The following is an 18,566-nucleotide window of genomic DNA, read 5'->3' as shown; positions in this document are numbered from 1 at the left end:
TTCATAAAGTCATTGAGATGTTGCTGTAGCATCATCCTATTACTTAGTTCATCTCTTGATACAGGCTTCCTTACACATGATGTAGCCCAGAGGCCACATATTGCAGGAGCACACTGTACACACAGACAGAACAGGAAAAGAATGGCGAAGATAATCCCAATGACTATCAGAATCCTCCATCCCTAGGCAGAGACCAGTTCCCAGAACCACCCCATCAAGGACCAGTCTCCTTCATCCACATGAATGGATTCAGAGATTTTATGCAGTTTTGGGGATGGCCTGGTATACTGTCGGAGCGTTGTCTGGGATGAAAAAAATGCAGCAACTTGATTGGCTTTTTATGCGCTGGTTCTCACTCAAAGCAACTCCATATTCTGTTATGTTCAGATTGTTCAGATATGTTCTGCTCAGATTGGCAATTCCTACTACCAATGCTTTGTTGCTTTAGTTACTCTTCATGGAATGTGGGGAATACGGTTCGATGGCGAATATAAACATATTCTGAAACGCCCGAAAAGAGCCATTGTAGCTAAATGGCAGGACAAAATACTGTTTACCCTTATCTGTCGTGTGTGGCATACGTTCACATACCCAACAATTCGTTGTGTTCATTACAGACTGGTGCTGGCGTAGGAGTTGAACGAATGAGTTATTTACAAATTCTAACCTTCTGGCAGACTCGTGTTCAGGTAGAGGGTGAAAAAGGAGTGTGGAGAAACAGTAGGAAAAGAAAGAGTAGGTTGAGAAGTTGGTGCAGAGGTCAATTGTGTAGGAGAAACAAACCAGAATATAGTTGCTAATATAATACATAAAAGTATTAAAATAGATAAAGCTATACCACATTTAGAGAACAACATTCTATAATATCGGTTTTTCATCTCTTGCTTTTTATCGTCATTCCTCAATACAATCTCCATTTTCTAATGTCGCTCACGCAATCTTGATAGAGTACCTCAGCTGTGGTTATTAGCAGGTCATAGGGACACTGCAAGTCCTGCAGACCTACTGCCACTACTCAGGTCACAAACTGAACCGTTGGTACTCCTACGTGACCCTGCAACTGGTAAATGGTAACCAATCAAAAATTTAACAAAAAACCATAATACAATTTCAGAAAAAGCAAGAGAAAAAGGAGAAACAAAAGTCAAATGCAAAGAGGTAATAGTAGGAAGAGACATAGGTTGGGAGGTGGGTACAGATGTCAATTGGGTAGCAACAAAACAATCCCACCCATAAAAGACAATGTCATTTTAGAGTAACACTAGAAAACACGTTGTTGAGAACATATAGACCACGGGAGGAAGTAGTGACCACTATTACGAATGAAATCATAATTTTCCACAATCCTAAGCAGAAGGCAAATCCTAGAATTATCTAATAACATTTTATATAGCTTCCTATGCATTTCAGTAATTTATTATATGTTCAAGTGAAACGGTAGCGTCCCTGATCAATGCTCTCAGATGAAAAAGGATACTCTTCCACAGAGAGACTTTATTCTGCTCTTACTTGAACAGAATAGTACTTTAAAACAAATGCCAGCAAAGCAGCAAAAATTAGTTTCCAAACTCCAATTCTATACAAGCTCACAGAAAATACCCAGAGTCCGCCAAAGCCTCTCCTGGCAGGCTACTAATGTCCATCAAGTCCGCTTTCAGTGTCTTCTTCGCGTTGGGCCTCTTCAATTCAGGCTTTTTCATGAGAAAACAATACTGTTTAGTTGGAGTGCCCTCCGAGCAAAACACTCACCGCTCACTCGAAAGTCTCAATGTCTCAAAACAATGCACCAGTGTCTCTTCTTTGTGGCAGACACTACAAATGATGCGCTCTTCATTAATCAAGGGCACAAAGCATCTTGTGCAGATCCAAGCACTACTGAGAAACAACCCAGCAAGATCAGCAGCACTTTCAGACTCCAACACTCATCATTTAGTGTCAGAGGATGCTCAAGCTGCTCTCTCATGGGCACCAGAATGTAGTGCCTTTTTCCAAATGTGGATCCTTGGGTGCACTGCCGTTCCGCTGGTGCAGAGCAAAAGAGGTGTGGGTGAGGCCAAAGCTTGGGCCAAGGGCTCAAGGGAATGTACACTGACAGAGGTTTCCAGCACATAACAGGTACAGAGCCCAAGCGAATGAACTCTCATTCTGTGGAAAACAAGGAACCGGCTCCTCCTTTTTTCTGCAACGCCTTTTAAGCAGATGCCTTGCTTTTGGAGGTACCACTGATGTCGCGCTGATGATCGCTGTCCAGCTTCGCTTGCAGGATTTGTAGAGCCAAGAATTCTGTAGCGGTCACTGATGGGGAGTGGGCTTAGTGTTGATCACAGGTCTGCAGGGAATCACTCTTCCTTTGACTCTGGAAGATCTAGCAGGACCTAGTGATGTAGGAAATGTAACACAATTGTTAGTTTTCTCCAAATCAAGATGTTCTTTTCATTATTCTCTGTCACCTATCCGAATGGATTTCCTTACACAGTGGCATTGTCTAATGGGGCAAATACATGTGTTCCCTCAATGACTAAGCCTAGATGTTCCTAAATCCCTTATGTAGAACATCTCAAATAGAGGAATAACATGTTTCAGATTTATCAAGGACATGGAGAAAAGTCCCTTTAAAAATGTGCATCAGGTGCACTATGCAATACAAAGGCTAATGATCAAATATGCAGACAAAGGACCAGCACTAGAAAGTCCTGGTATTTGCATGATTAGAACACATCTGAAAATTCGTCATGTTAAAAAGGGTAACCTTAAGACATCTCCTATTGAGATGGAAAACTGGTCTCACTGTAATATTGGGTCAATTAACCAGCCTATCACTACTCTGATGGTCAGTCTGGAAAAACATTTTACCTAACATGGGGGTCCCTGATACCTCACTATAGTCTAGAAGTGTGCACATAAACAATACACCCATAATAAATGGGCTGACTGGTGAAAGGAACATGGGAAGGTGAAATGGAAGTAGGACACAATTAAAACCCCTAGTAACTAAGCATAATGCGACATTGGTCAGGGGGGGGCAACAATAGAAATAGGAAGAACAAGAGTTTGCTTGGGTGCCTCAGGCATGTGACACAGCACCAAGAATACGGGGGATACACACAACACCAAAGGTACACACATTCTAATTCCACCATATACAGTAATCTTAGCTAATGTTCCAGTTCCTTCTTCAGGGAGAGAGAAATGAAACCTAGTTTCCTTTCAAGGGACAAAGCCATATGCTATTTGGGAAACAAAATATGATTACGTAATGCAATATAAAAATTAGGACACCTTGAGTCACAGATCTATAATTCTATCCTTAGGTCCAATCAAGGATACATAACAATTTAGGGCTGCCTATTCCTTTAAGGGGATGTGCAGTAGGTGACTAACATCAGGTGATACACTTTTGAACCTGTATATCTTTTGAGTTCTCTTTAATATCATTATAGCCAGATTTAGGCATGCACTGGTAAAAATGCTGCCTGTCTTCCTCACAGTATGTAAACCATATCTGTGAAATTTATCATTATACCAAATTCATCCAATTATTGTGTAACAATACGTGTCGTCACACGGATCCCTTCACAACACTGGAGGAGAACTTGTAATAGTAACAACATAAAATAAAGATGCACAATGCACATGTCAAGCCATCAGATATATTCGCTGTATACTTTATGCACTGTAAACCTGCAGCCCAAAATGCAATATTTGGGCCTGTCTAAATTTTGTCAGGTCTAAACTCCATACAAACTCTATACCCCCCTTTTGACAGTGAACACAACACAGTTGTAGTTCTATTGTCAAACATAACTTTACTGTCTTTCTTCTCACATACATGTCCAATTATGAAATGAAATGAAATGAAAGTGTGTCTTGTAAAGCGCACTGCTACCCGCACCGCAGGCCTCGTAGCGCTATAGACCGCTGGGGAACCCGTCCTGGCTTTCCCTGTGAGATAGTTCCTCCTGGGAGTCTCCAAGGTGAAACCAGGCATCCCTGGCGTTTGTGGGGGGCCGTTGTGGAGATGAGGCAAGCTTAATGCCCAGAGTTACCGAGTGTGGTCCCTGGATTGAGTAGGCACCAAGGCGAGAATTATCGAGTCCGCTGATCATTTAGGTCCGAGACCCTGCCACGACGGGAATCGAACCCTGGTCCCAGCCCGTTCTCTGCTCTCGGGTCTGCCGCCTCTAACCAGTGAGCCACACCTCTCCACTTAAATTAAAATATCATGACAGCGCCAAATACCCAAACCAAAACATGAACATTTTTTCTTTCAAAGAAATTACGCAAAAACACATCTCCTTTCAATTAACCAAACTCACGTGTCTTGTCTGCCTTAGAATAATCCATGAATAATCTGTTGGCAAAAGCAACAAGAAAAATACACAACACACAAGAAAGACATTTTTGCTAATAAACGAATATTAATTATAACTTTTAATCAGAAGACAAAACATGATACACAGTTAGGGAAACCCAAAAATAAGTTCCCATTACTTAACTGTTACCATCTTGTCAGTTTACCTCGCAATATCAAGCCATTTCATTTTTACCGTTCCAAAAAGAATTGGTTACACTAATACCCCCATATGAATGTGGCACCTATAATGTGCACTGAAAAATACTGCCTAATGAGCAAATCCCCCTTTGTTTTTTTTTTACTAGGCCTGTAGCCTTCAAACTTGTGAGAAAAGGCTGTATGTTATTTTTATCTAAGACTCAATGCAACACTTCATTTTCTTGTCAAATAAACGCAGCTTTCAAACATTATTTTCCTTAGTGTGGAAACACAAAATGTATCAGTTTTGCATATATTTAGCACATGTGTGGGACCTTCAGAGAAACCCCTATGCATTTTCCCCTTTAAATTAAGTTCGTTCATTTTATTGATGTTCACACAGAGAAACCAGAAACTCCACCTTTAGCAGCCCGTGCAGAGAGGTCATTCTGCATTCCTCGTAGGAAAAGTCCTAATTAAGAGATCGCAAATGTCAACATGATGGCCTTCTCCATTATTTACAGTGAACACTAAAAGATAACATCTCAGGAGCGCGGCCAAGTCAGCCATCCTCCCAGCCCCCAACTGCTGCTACACTGAACCCGTCAAAGCAGAAGGCTTATAATCTGCAATAATTCACTCTATTTTGAAAAATAATTTCTCTTTTTAGGCGCTAAAATTATCCCTATTCCCAGATCATTAAACTACATTTACTGTCAATGTGTCTCAAAAGTAAAGACACACAGACCACTTTTTTCAGAGTAAATGCTTGTTGCAATCCTATGATATACACTTCAGTAGTTCTTAAATGAACAAACTTTCCATAGGCCTAGCTAAAGCTAGAACCTTCAACCCTGATATTAAAATGAGCCTTTTTACTGGCACATTAACCCACTGAATCATAAGAAGGCACAACCTTATATCAAAACCTAAATGCATGCATCTGCTTAAGGCTGAGACACTTTAAAAAGTACTCTGAATGAAAGCAAAATGCTGTTTAAACATTTATTTTACTCAAAATCGACTTTCACATTTTGGGCATTAAAAAATGAATATCCTACAATTTTCTTGCATAATATGCATTACTAGAATGTCTATTATTGAAGTATTCAATCAGGTATTTGAAAATAATAATTTATACTTTATAAAAATGAGCTTGTTTGCGCCTATGTCAAGGGCAAATTATACACATGAATACTTGTCATTTTAGTGATGCAACATAACTTAAATCAAATTTTAATGCTAGGAGGTCTTAGTATGAGTGTTAAGCTTTATAAACATTAAAAAACGATTTTTGTAGCACTTTAGTTTTAATAATTATTTTCTGATAATTAATAATTATTTTTTTCTAATAAAACCAATTATTCCTTTTTTGTGATTGTTCTACATATAAGAGCCCGCTGCATCCCTTGTCTATCATTTAGATGCATTAACTCACAAACCTGAGCGCATATGCCTAACCTAAAACGCGTCACAAAACCTGCGTCACATTTCGCGCCACTTTTATGAAAAAGGGCTGTCATGCAAAATTCCACCCGTGTTTAACTAGAGAGGTGCTGGCTGAATGAACCTTCTTATTAAATATACTGCAGCTGAAAATGTTTGCCTGTGAACATCTAACACAGTGCATTTAAGGGAAAATGCTGTAAATTTATTTATTTTTGCAAAAACATGTAATTTCGTTTTTGTCTGAGGCCTTATTTATATCCATTAAATGTGACCCACACACATTGGGCTCATTTCAGACATAAACAGAAAGTGTTGAAAACATTTAGGACACACAATACAGCGCGCTCTAACCATTTCTTGTAAATAGCGTTGTCGCAATTTACAACAAAACCCACAAACAAAATAGACATTTAAACACACATTTAAACACATATTTAAACCCACAATTCAACACTCAGGACGAAAACAGGACAGTCCAGACTGTACGTAGCTGTAAGTCATATTTACAAGAAACACATCCAAAAGACACACAGAAACAGCCCAACAGCACTAGCTGTATGTGCAGGAAAAACGAAAATACACTCAATTCACTAGCTGTAGCTGGCAGAACACCAACAATCGTTCTGCATATCCATTCATAAAAGTGCACAGGATCCTTTTTTGTCATATTTTAATTCCCTGGGGATACAAAATCACCAAGGAAGAAATATGTTTGTAAACCTAACCTATTAAACCGGCTAATCCAAACGTATACAAAGTTGGCCAACACAAATCTTCAAATTTGCTAAGATCAGGCATCTTATAGCTCACTAATCTAGCTTCAAACTTCAAGGGCGCTATCTCTATCGATACACTCGTAAATTTACAAGACCCTCGGTTATTGAAAATTGCAATCCTCAAATACAAACTAAGCAAAAACAAAGGACTGGGAGCGACCCACTTATACTTCAAGTAAAACAAATGGCATTACCTGCCTACACAAATTGCAATTCGCATATACACCTACACAAATTGCAATTCGCATATACAAACCTATACAAACTTATCAAAGCTATACCAAACAAATAGTTGTTCAAATTCTAACTGCCAAGTTCTAACTGCACTAACAGACTTTTTTGTTAAAAAACACTTACGCCAAAAAGTGGGTTCCTCAGTCAGGAGTGACATCTTTTGGAGAGATTTAAGTCAGAAAAATCAAAAATATACTAGGCCGCAAAGACAGAGAATCCCCCAGAACCTCCGTGCACAGAGTACCTCTTTTAGTAGATTTCTGTCTTGCCTTCCCCAGTAGACTTCTGTCCTCTGAAGATTACTCCTCCAGACTGTCACTTCTTGATGAGGCCCCCTCGTTGGGCGACAACTGAAGTACCTTAAAAACCATCATACTGAAAACCATCATACTTCTTCTCAGGGGTCTTACCAATAAGTACTTCATTCATAAGCAGCAAAGGAATCAACAGAGAATCTGAAATATGAGAAGACATCTTTATTAATTGTGAGGCTACGTCGCCCAGTCACCTAAATGCAACTGAATGAGGTAGTCTGCCTGCATGGCCTTCGCACAGACCTTTTATACAGAATATTATGCCCTAGGCAAACATTCTTTGTTTTACAGTAAATAATTCACATATTTCCAACACAAAGTAAAAGCAGAGTTATGATGACAGCCCACATTTTCGTATGTCCAGTTTATAATTAACTATCCGGCAAGGTCCAGTGTTTCCATCAGATATCGACGGACCCCTAATAAAAACGGGCACCTCCCCATCGTAAAGCAGATCATAAAGAAAGAGGCAGAGACAGGTGTGTGTAAGATTAGACATGGTTTGTGTGCGATGAAAGGCTTATGGTATGTGCACCTGGATGTAATCTCATTCGGCCACTGGGATGGGAACTGCCTGAACAGGTTTGGCTCGAGGCAGTGGAGTCAGCTTGGCCAGGTCACAGAGGGGTCAGGAAAGGTGTACGTGTCCTTTCAGCTCGAATTCAGCCTTGGTCAATCGACTATGTAAGGGCAATCACAAGATGGATGCCGCTCACAACATGGAACCCAAGGCTTCAAGACAGGAAGCACGATTTAGGGGTGTTTGCGTCACTCAATCGTGACGCAAATGCACAGTAATAATGTCCTAATTATTACCGGTCTGCCAATACCAAAATCGTCATGGTATGATGACATTTTCTGCACGAGGGTAGAGCTTCGGTACCACACCATGGTCGGATCCAGAATTTTCAGAACCACAAGAGGAATGGGAAGAGAAGGAAATACATGGAGATGGAAAAAAAATAAAAGAGACATAAAGAGCCAACAAAAAGGGTAGCAAAAATGTTAAATCTGAGAAAGTAAAAACAAGAGTGAAAGAAAATTAAAGGGCTAAGTAAAGGGAAAGAAAGAAAAAGAGGAAGGAAAGAAGTAGAGAAAGAAAGGCAGAACCAAGAACTATGAAGGTAGGAAGGCTACGAGGGACTAGCAGAAGAATATGGGGAAGAAAGCAGGGTGGAACAGAAAGAGAAATTATGATACACGCAACGACAGACAAGCCGGGGAAAGGGACGCATTTGAGACACAATAGAAGAAATAGCAAATTCCAACTTTGGGAGTTTATTTTTGAAAAACAAAATACTTTGCCAAGCGGGCATATTCAACGTTGCCCCCACTTGGCAAAGCTTCATCAGAGTCGTTGTGGTTTTGCTAAAGGCACAAAGATCCTTTCTAGGTAGGTGGGGATCACTAACTAGGGCAGGCGATCTTGTGTCCAGGGAGCAAAGGTCATCTTTCCTCTGACCTGGCAGGCGCTGCCCACCAGTCTCTAAATAGGCTTTATAGTGCCTTCCACTCTTCCTGTGGCAGCTAACTGCCAATCAAACCTACTTTTCCAGAAAAGCCACTACCAACAGATCTGAAGTCATTTTATGAATGGGTGCTGCAATCACATTCTAGAGCACTATCAAAACATATACGAACATTTTGCTAATGTACAGCCAGTTATTTAAAAAAGCTTTAATATGATGCATTATATTCCAACCTACAAGGAGTCAAGGGCAGCTCTTCCGTTTGATTGGTGGAGCGTCACACCACAAAGAAAAGCCTCAGGCCAGAGCTAAAAAATAAAATGGTTAAATGGTCATAAAGTTTATTTATTACCATTTTATTATGCAGCAACCGACCCATCCCGAACTGAGAGACCAGCTCTCTCTGCTCGCGGACGGCGTTTGGCAGTAGCTCGCGGCGTGCTACTGCCAAACGCCGTCCGCGAGCACAGAGAGCTGGTTGCCTACACTAAATAGAAAGTTTGTGCTGAATATTGTCGACGAACAAAGAAGCACTTTCCAGTGTTTGAGAGATTCCCGAGCCTAGGCGTCGGCCGTCCTAAACAAAGCAGGCCCATTCTGGAATCCGTCAAAAAACCTATGGATTCATGGATATGTTCCCAATCTTTTGCATGAATGACGCACCTTGAGAAAAAGAACCCCGGTACGCGTGAGGCCATCCATCACATCGCAGCATTACATGAGTGACATTAATCTGTCACGCCCAGTTTCGGCTCCATCCAGTCCGTGTCCTGAGGAGAACCCACAATAATATTGCGGTTCGAAACGCGTTGACTCTAAACCGGGAAAAAGAAGAAGGGTGCAACTAGGGCCGTTTAAATCTATACAGTGTCATCCCCAGTTTTGTAACCCTATAATTCATTTCCCTATCCCTGGTTTAGTAAGACAGGCAGGCAGTGCTTTTTGAACTGTTTGTCCGCTTGTCTTTTTGTACTGTATACAAAGGACTGGTTCCTAATGTGAATTTACTGTCAAGTATTTGATTGATTGTTTTTGGTGTTGCCTTTATAAACTGATAGACTTTGAGCACTTGTATAGCACTTGTATATTTATGCACAATTTACTTGTCTGTATGTATATATATTTTTTCACTGTTCGTTGACTGTCTGTTTGATGACATACATAATTCAAATGGTTTAATGTTTTTCTAAAATATATAAAAATACTAAAATAAAATAGATGACCCTCCAGAATTGATTTGCTGGTTTGGGATCAAAAATCTAAAAATTAATCTGTCTAGCTACTTCGTTTTTTTAGCATAATCGAGTGGTCCAAGCCAGTTCAGATAAAGGACCCAAACCTTTCTCCTTGCCTTGCACATTAATAACATGGCCTGTATATAACCACAAACTGTATTCCCCATTATTATGATCACAGTGATCTCAAACCTTCAAGGCATATATATATGTGTGTGTGTGTGTGAGTGAGTGAGTGAGTGAGTGAGTGAGTGAGTGAGTGAGTGAGTGAGTGAGTGAGTGAGTGAGTGAGTGAGTGAGTGAGTGAGTGAGTGAGTGAGTGAGTGAGTGAGTGAGAGAGAGAGTGAGAGAGAGAGAGAGAGAGAGAGAGAGAGAGAGAGAGAGAGAGAGACTGAACTTTGTGGTCACCGGCTCCAGACTCCAGCACTCACTGTCATTAGGCAGCCACTAGCAGCAGAGTAAGGCAGCCTCTGCGCATGTGCAGCAGACACAGCCAGTCTCTGCGGCTGCTGGCTGCCGGCAGTCCGCTTACAATAGCTTGAGAGCTGGGCCATGCCAGCAGGGAATCTAGCACTGGTGATGCTAGTGAGAGCCACCCCTGACGGGAGAGAGGAGATGATTGGGGCAAGAGTGGCCGAGCCCAAACCATTGTACACTACGTCCAGCCTCTAACCCTGCCCCTACTCCCTGGTGTTGTCCATAACCTAGCTGGCTGGACAGCCCATGGATCCAATTACTTGAAATTAGAAAGGTCTGTCCTCAACTTTCCTTGCAAACTGCCAAAATATTGACACACGCTTGATGAGCAAACTGGACTAGCATAGCCGGTTAGTTGTGGGTCTCCTGCATAATTCTTCCTCCTCCACCAGTCATAACTTTAAACGTTTACACCAGGAACACTGTTCAGTCTCCAGAGACACTTTCCTATCTCACTCTTTTTTTACCAAACATGATACTTTCCGCTAAACTCAGAGCCCAATACAGACATTACAGTAGTATTTAAAACTAATCATGGAAAATTGCATACTATCCTCTCCCAGACGAACACACGTAGTGCTTAAACACATACACAAAGTACTGCAAACGAAAAACCTCGATAGCACAGACTCTATGCTGTTCATCTTTCAGATTTTCCTTTAAATTGTTCAGTCCCCTCTGTGGAATGTCCTTTTGAGTCTTATATGAGCCTTCCACTGATGCCCACAAATACCCAAAGAACACTCTTCCTACATAAACACATCTGTGCATCGGCAGGCTTATGTGAATGCGTACTATGTGCAAATATACTACAGCATTTTATACTCTCTGGTCTAAGGGATTCATTTAGAGCCGCGAATCAACAAGGCATCTGACAGATATCAACATATACCCCATCCCCCACCTTTCATTCTACCTGCCAGTCCTTAATTTGTAAAAATTAAAAAAACATAAGTGCAGGTGCCAAAATGTTTTCGAAAGATGTTGCAGCCTACTTTTAGCAGTGATACCTACCTGTGCTGCCTACTTGCACCACTAAACCCCCTCAAATCAGGGATCGAAAGTGAGCTCACTTTCCTCAAGAGGGATTCAGGTTTTCTCCCCGATATTATCTTGAAAACATGGTTTAAAATAGGAAAAAGGGCTTCTCTTGGGTAGTGTTGACAAATACGCGCTTAGGGTGTAGTGGGCCACTCCTACCCGAAATCTGTTGCAAGGCATGTACCTGATCTAAGTGTAAGTCTAAGTGTAAGGAACATTGGCACTGTTGTTGTCTATACCATATCTGCTCACACTGATTCAGAGAAGCTTGCATTACCAAAAATAGACCTTGAATTTAAGGAATTCCTTGGCTTTATACAAAACATTGCCTGACTACTTCATTTTAAAAGTCCCAGTAAGAATCGTTACATGGCCAGATGCAACTACACAGAGATAGTTCCAGCGACGTAGGAATGGGGGTGCGGTGGGTGCGGGCCACCCTGGGTGTCATCATTGAGGGGTGTTACAAAATGGCAAAAATATCAATTGCAACTGTAAGTATCTTATTTTTGCTTCTTTTAATAATTTCAATGTGGGGGGCTAGGGGGGGTGACAAGAAATTTTCTGCACCGGGTACCACCTGACTTTGCTACGCCACTGGATAGTTCCTGCTGCTGACAGCTTTGGTGCACTTCAGTCACCTTAGCCATCCTGCTCCATTTATACCAGCTTTTAGATTACATTCCTACAAACCACTGACTGAAATGAGTTGATCAGGGTGCAAAGATCAAGGGAGACTGGTAGGAACTGTCAGCAGCAGCACTGCCTCTGCAAACTCTCGTATTTATGCTGCGCACCTGTCTTTATGTTTATTAAATATAGCCCTGCAGATGCCATATCCCCCTCAAGGTGCACACTAACCGTTCTGGACCTTTTTAGAACATGAATGTTGCAAAAACCACTGTCACTCTCGTTTGACCTCTTTCCTCAGCCTGGTACTTCCTGGACCAGAAACAAGCATCCTGGGACCGGTTTCAGGGTAACACCCCTCATCAGCCAGCCTCGCTTGAATCCAGTGGCGCAGTGAGCACGGGACCCACATCTGGGCATACCCTTCACACTTAGGGCGACAAAAGCAAAAGGAACAAATGATGGACAGAATGCTAAACAATGCAAACATTCACCCCAGTCACAAAGATCCGGGTTTAATCCTTTGTTCTTTTGCTCACCACACCACCCCAGTTTGACCCAAGCCATATGCAAATCAGTGTTGGCTTGATTCTATGCCACCGGACTCAAGCTAGCCTGGCAGATGAGGGGTGAAACACCGAAACCAGTCCCAGTATGCTTGTTTCTAGCCCAGGGAGGACCTGACCTGGCAGTTCGGGGAGGTCTATTCCCATGGGGAACAGGGTCAAGACTGATTTGCATGTGGCTGGTTTCAAACTGGGATGGCATGGGGAGCATAAAAGGTGAATGTTTGACATTCTTCAACATTCTGTACATCAATTGTTTTTTCTGCATTTGTCGCCCCAAGTGGGCAGGTATGCCCAGACTTGGGTCCCATGCTCTCCATACCACAAAAGTCAAGCTAACCTGCCTGATGAGGGGTGAAAACCCGAAATCAGTGCCAGGATGCTTGTCCAGTCCACGAAGGACCTGGTCTGGCAGTTCGGGCTGGACTGTTTGCATGGGGAACCGGGTCATGACTGATTTGCCTATGGCTGGGTTGAAACTGGAATGGCATGGGGAGCAAAGAAACAATGGATTTGGCCCAGATCTCTGGACTGGGGTGAATGTTTGACATTGTCCGACATTCAGTCCATCAATTGTTCTTTTTGCTTTTGAAATGGGTACAGCATGAGCTACAGCTTTGCAAGCCTATCTCACAAAACACATGTATCATGGGCAACGGTGTAAGTCTTGGTGTGCATGTGTAGCTTGTGGTACCATATGGCTTCAAGTGAGATAACTTCAGCCAGTCGTGGCTTTCTGTCCATTGGAACTTTCCTGGTTGTGATTTTTAAATGCATGCGTGTAATGGAAAAAAAAATGACAAGTCCAAGAATGGGTCAAATTTATGTTAGATAAAAAGCTAGACCTACTTGAAGCTCTAACATATAACATAGGACAATGGGCAGGGTTCTAAGGCCATGTAATAACTCCAAACAATGCCAGGCGAGGGAGAGGTGTGGCGCCGCGGCCAGGGCGACTGACGCTGGAATCTGGGGATCAGGGTTCGATCCCCGGCTCCGGCGGCAGGTTAGCCCAGCACCATGTGACTCTGGGCAATAGCTCGCTTAATCTTCCCGACGGCCCCCAGCGCCTAGAGACCCTTACGGGTGATTGTGCGCTTTACAAATGTGGATTATTATTATTATTATTATTATTATTATTATATTATTATTACAGGCAGCAATATTTAAATGAGATAAGTAAACAATGACCCCTTGCAATTATACTGAGAGTACCATCAAATGAATTTCAATTATGATTTTTAGCACCCATTTTTGAAGCCTCTCAGATATTTTTAGGGCTGACCAAGAGCATTTTTAAAGATCACTTCTTTGTATTTTGTTGATCTTTGCTGTGGGAATCAATGGGATCCAGGGATACAAAGAAAGTCGTTCAGCCCAGTCAGGATTATTTAACCATAATATATAAAATACATACAGTTACCAAAAGGCCTTGTTTTCTACAAAAAGAGGCCATCATTTGTCCCAAGGGAAAATGTAATTCTGCTTGTTGAGTTGGTGAGCACGAGCAAGATTTGTAGTACCCTTGCCGCATTTCCAGTCGCTAGAAGGGCTTCCGGCAAGATTTTCTAACACGAGTGGTCCCAAAGCGCCACAGGCGTGATAAGAGGGCTGCTTCCCGAGCGGCAGCAAAATGGGTAGGTTTTATGAGTCCATAGCATCATTAGGCAGCTAGTGCCATAGATGAGCTCCTCGCATCCGCAGGTGCCGGTCAAACTTTGTGCTCCTGCTAAATCTTACGATCACCCAGATCTTTGAGTGCCTCCATCTGAGCTCCCTTATACTCATGAGGCAGCAACATAACCAATGCAGATCTTTGGAACAGGAGTTGAGTGAGCTTAACGAGGAGCACCCACCACCATTCTAGTCGCTTAGGTCTGCAGCCTCGCAATCGTGCTATAATGATTTTGGAGTCTCCCAAAAAGAGTGAGCTGCGATAATCTATGCAAAAATGCCGCAACCTACCAGGAATTTGTAAATAGAAACTGCATTTTTGTCCATTGACTTGTTTGCTCATCTAGTAAGATGAGTCAAACAAGATATAGAGAGTCTTGGCTTTGTGGGCCAAAATAATACCAGCATCACCAACCAACATTTGCTTGTTTGAAGCTTTTAATTTGGAGTGCAGGTGCTGTGAACCAACCACTTACAGCTTGTATTTTGCTTGTTTAATGCCGCCTGAGTTGAGACCATTCATGCTTCGAGGTGTGTTTTTTAATGCCCAGGATCTCCATGAATGGCAGTAAGGAAGAAATGTGCAGTACCCCCAGGCGATGGGAGAAACTCCGAGAGCATGTGGGACATGGTTTAAATATCTCAAAATCAAACCCAATGCTGGCCAGTCCGAAAAGTGACCTTGAGGGAGAAAGTACTTTCAGTCAAAATTCTCCACTCACCCAGAGATGACGTTTCCGTATGGCAGGTAGATCGCTCAGTCCAGGAACGGCAGACCTGAAGCCCCCCATGCTCTTTACAAGGCCTACATTGGCACCAATCACAATCATGCCTCTACATCTTGTCTACGTGTAATAACTCTGCTGCAACTAACTTCTTGCATGTAAGACTGTGTTAGTATGTCTTGTACATCACTTGCACTAGGATGCCTTGCAAATTAGGGGCACCACAAGATTTTTGATGATAAATTATTTAATGATTAGGTCTGATGATGTTATGAGGAACACCCCAAGAAGATCTATGAAGGATTATCCATCAGTCCATATATCAGCCCTTTCAATGCATGGCTTCCAAATCAAATACACACATTGTTTTCATAGAGGACTCTCTAATGATGGATTCTCAATAGCTCTTCACAGAACATTACTTAACGAGGCACACACTTTGACTTTTCATGTAGGGATCTCGAATGCGCTTCCATTTAATATTCTTTTATGGATTATGCATATTATAAATTCTGGTTGCGATGAACTCTTTTCAAGGTTATGTTAATTTAGAAAACTTTTTTGAATGCACATTCTTCCATGGTGAACTACAATATTTTTTTATTTCAATGACTTTCTGTTGCTAAATGCCACTTTTGTGTCTCTCCTTAATCTTGCAGCCTGAAACACCAATAGAGTTTGGATCACTCCTGACCACGCCAGAGATAAACCTCTTTGTGAGAAACACAGATGGCAGAACCTACACTTTCCACATTCAGACAAATATTACCGTTGGCCATCTGAAGAAGAAAATTGAGGAGCGACTTAAGGTCCCAGCACCCCAGCAGCGCTTGACGTACAGTGAACGTGAGCTGGAGGATCAAAACTCCTTGAACTACTACAATATCAAGAACGAATCTACCATCTTCCTGTTACTGAGACTCAGGGGGGGCAAATGTGATATGGTCTGACAGCAGAGAGGCGGGATGACCTTCAGATTATAAATAAAACTAGAAAAGAGAGCCAGCCTGTGACAAATAGCTCTATGCCAGTCTCTATAAAAGTATGCATCAAATTCCCGTATTACATCGTAGGTTTGACGACACTATCCATCTGTGATACGGTATTAAATTCACTACTAGAAATATGTATTACAATAAAGTACAAGTTTTTTTGTTCTTGTGCGCATTATGCCTGAATTTGGTCTTTCTGTAATAAATCTAAAAATCTTTAAAGAATATGATTAAATAAATCTTAGCCAATAATGAGGAAATAAAACGAAAATGGGAGGGAAACAAGAAAGAGAAGAAAAAGAACAACTGTTGATTCTTTATGGAACAAGTGACGTCATTGTAACTAGGGATGAGATGGTGGAAAGAGGTGGGACCTTGAGCGGATACTGTAGGGAGACACTTGCTCAAAGGTGACTTCCTTTTCCTGGTGTGACTTCAGAAATCCTGCTGCCAGAATATAGTGTGAAAAGCAACGCGCTGCAAAAACTTCTACATACACATTAAATTGAATACAGCCGTTTAGATACCTTTTTGCTGAGCTTTCTTTGACAATTCACAGTCGTTAGCTTATGAATATATATATATTTATGATTCTCTGTTTATGCACTGCTCTCCTGGAATTAAGGACAAGAGGGAAGGGATTTATCTGCTAATTTCTATGAATTATTGTACTCTGTCAAATCCGGTGTGTTTGAAGATAAAAAATGTAAAATATTACACGAACTTGCATATTGGTGTGTTTATTTCCTGAGTAGAGTTTCTACTTCATTCTACAAGTAGTGAAATTGATGCGGGCACATGAACAGCCTCTCCCTGCCCTTGCAGGCTGCTGAGTCACAGTGGTTGCAATACCTTGGGGGTTGTTCAAACGGTTTCACTCCACGGAGTTACATGAAAACTGGGAGATTCTGCGGAGTTCCGCAAATGGGCAGAAATCGGCATGTCATGTTAATTAGTTTGTTATGTTAATTAGTTTTCTAACATGCGCAGCTATTCCAAGGAGAGCATGTCCACACTAAACAAAGAGATGAGTTTTTAGCAATTTTATAAAAGCCTAGGATCTTCAATATTGCGAAGCCCAAGCGGCAAAGCGTTCCAGGCCTGGGCTGCCAAAACGGCGAGGAAACAGCCATCTGGCCAGTGCCGATGAGAGCGGGGAAACTTTGCCAAGTGAAGAACAGAGGAGCGTAGCAGTCTCCCTGGAACATAAAAAGAAAACCGTTTCTGCAAGTAGGTTGGCCCAAGGTCATGCAGGGCACGATGGGCAATGGTAATAGATTTAAATTTCACCCGGGCCGCCATAGGAAGCCAATGAAGGGAGCGAAGATAACCTTGCATGCTACTTCTTAAGGAAATCTCTCCCAAAAGCTGCGCCGCCGCATTTTGCACCACTTGAAGTTTGTTAAGGGAGTATGCCAGAATCCCCACTTAAAGCGCCCACATAAAGCGCATTAGCGTAATCAAGGCGGGAGAGAATGAGGGTGCGGACTACTGTCTCTTTCGCCGCCTTTGGGAGAAGTGGGAGAAATCTTCCCAAGGTTTTGAGGAGGCCAAAGGAGCACCCCGAGAGTCTCTTTACTTGGGTGGCAAAAGATAAATTATCCTCAAACCAAACTCCCAAGTTTTTAGCAGTACTACTGCTAGAAGATGGTGGCAGAAACTCAGACGGCCAGATCAGATCTCCAAAACCAGGGGAAAGTTACCATACAAGAGTATCTCCAACTTGTCTTCATTGCATTTTAATTGGGCTCCCGCAAGCCACTTAAATACCGAAGACAGGCAGAATTGAATGGACGCCATGGATTCCTCATCCTTTTTCCAGGTAAAAAGTAACTGGGTATCGTCAGCATAGGCGATCACCTTAGCCCCCAGATCCTCAGCCAATATGACTAGAGGAGTGAGATAGATGTTAAACAAGAGGGGGCTAAGGGACGACCCTTGTGGGACCCCAGTAGTAACTGGAAGAGATGCAGACGCTGCCGGTGGTAGCCAGACTTGTTGTACCTGGTCCTCCAAAAAGGACTTAATCCAGCCCCAGGCCGACCCTGAAACACCAATCTCCGCGAGTCGGTCAAGCAACGAAGAATGAGGAACCGTATCAAATGCAGCCGACAGGTCGAGCAGCACTATGGCTGCTCTCCCACCGGCATCAAGGCACTCTCGAATAGCCTCAGACACTTCCACCAACGCCAATTCGGTACTGTAAGAGGACCAAAAGCCCGACTGAGCTGGGTGCAAGATGTCCGCTCTCTCCACAAACTCAGTCAGCTGTCTATTCACTACCTTCTCACAGACCTTGGCGAGACTGGGTAGAAGAGAAATGGGCCTAGAATTCCCAGGAATCAAGGGATTGAGGGCAGGCTTTTTTAATAAAGAAACCCTGAGTTTTACCATTGCTTCTGACCCAAAATCGTATCAGGAACAACCAGTAGTATATAATAAGAATCAGGGTATTACAGTGAAATGGAATAAAGTAGCCATGAGGGAACTGG

General features: G+C 42.3%; 1 protein-coding gene across 1 annotated transcript in view; it reads left to right on the top strand.

Annotated features, from left to right (window-relative positions):
- LOC144792308 (2'-5'-oligoadenylate synthase 1-like) overlaps positions 1-16,791 on the top strand; it is a 127,832-nt gene extending 111,041 nt beyond the window's left edge. The window contains exon 6 of the mRNA XM_078667257.1: positions 15,742-16,791. Within this exon, the coding sequence (XP_078523383.1) occupies positions 15,742-16,032 (291 nt within the window). The 3' untranslated portion in view covers positions 16,033-16,791. The remainder of the gene's footprint in view (positions 1-15,741) is intronic.
- The last annotated feature ends 1,775 nt before the right edge of the window (positions 16,792-18,566 follow it).

This window comes from Lissotriton helveticus, chromosome 11 (assembly GCF_964261635.1).
Source record: "Lissotriton helveticus chromosome 11, aLisHel1.1, whole genome shotgun sequence".
In the NCBI taxonomy this organism is placed as follows: Eukaryota; Metazoa; Chordata; class Amphibia; order Caudata; family Salamandridae; genus Lissotriton; species Lissotriton helveticus.
The sequence above is the reverse complement of the archived record's forward strand: the minus strand, read 5'-3'. Positions and strand labels throughout refer to the sequence as shown.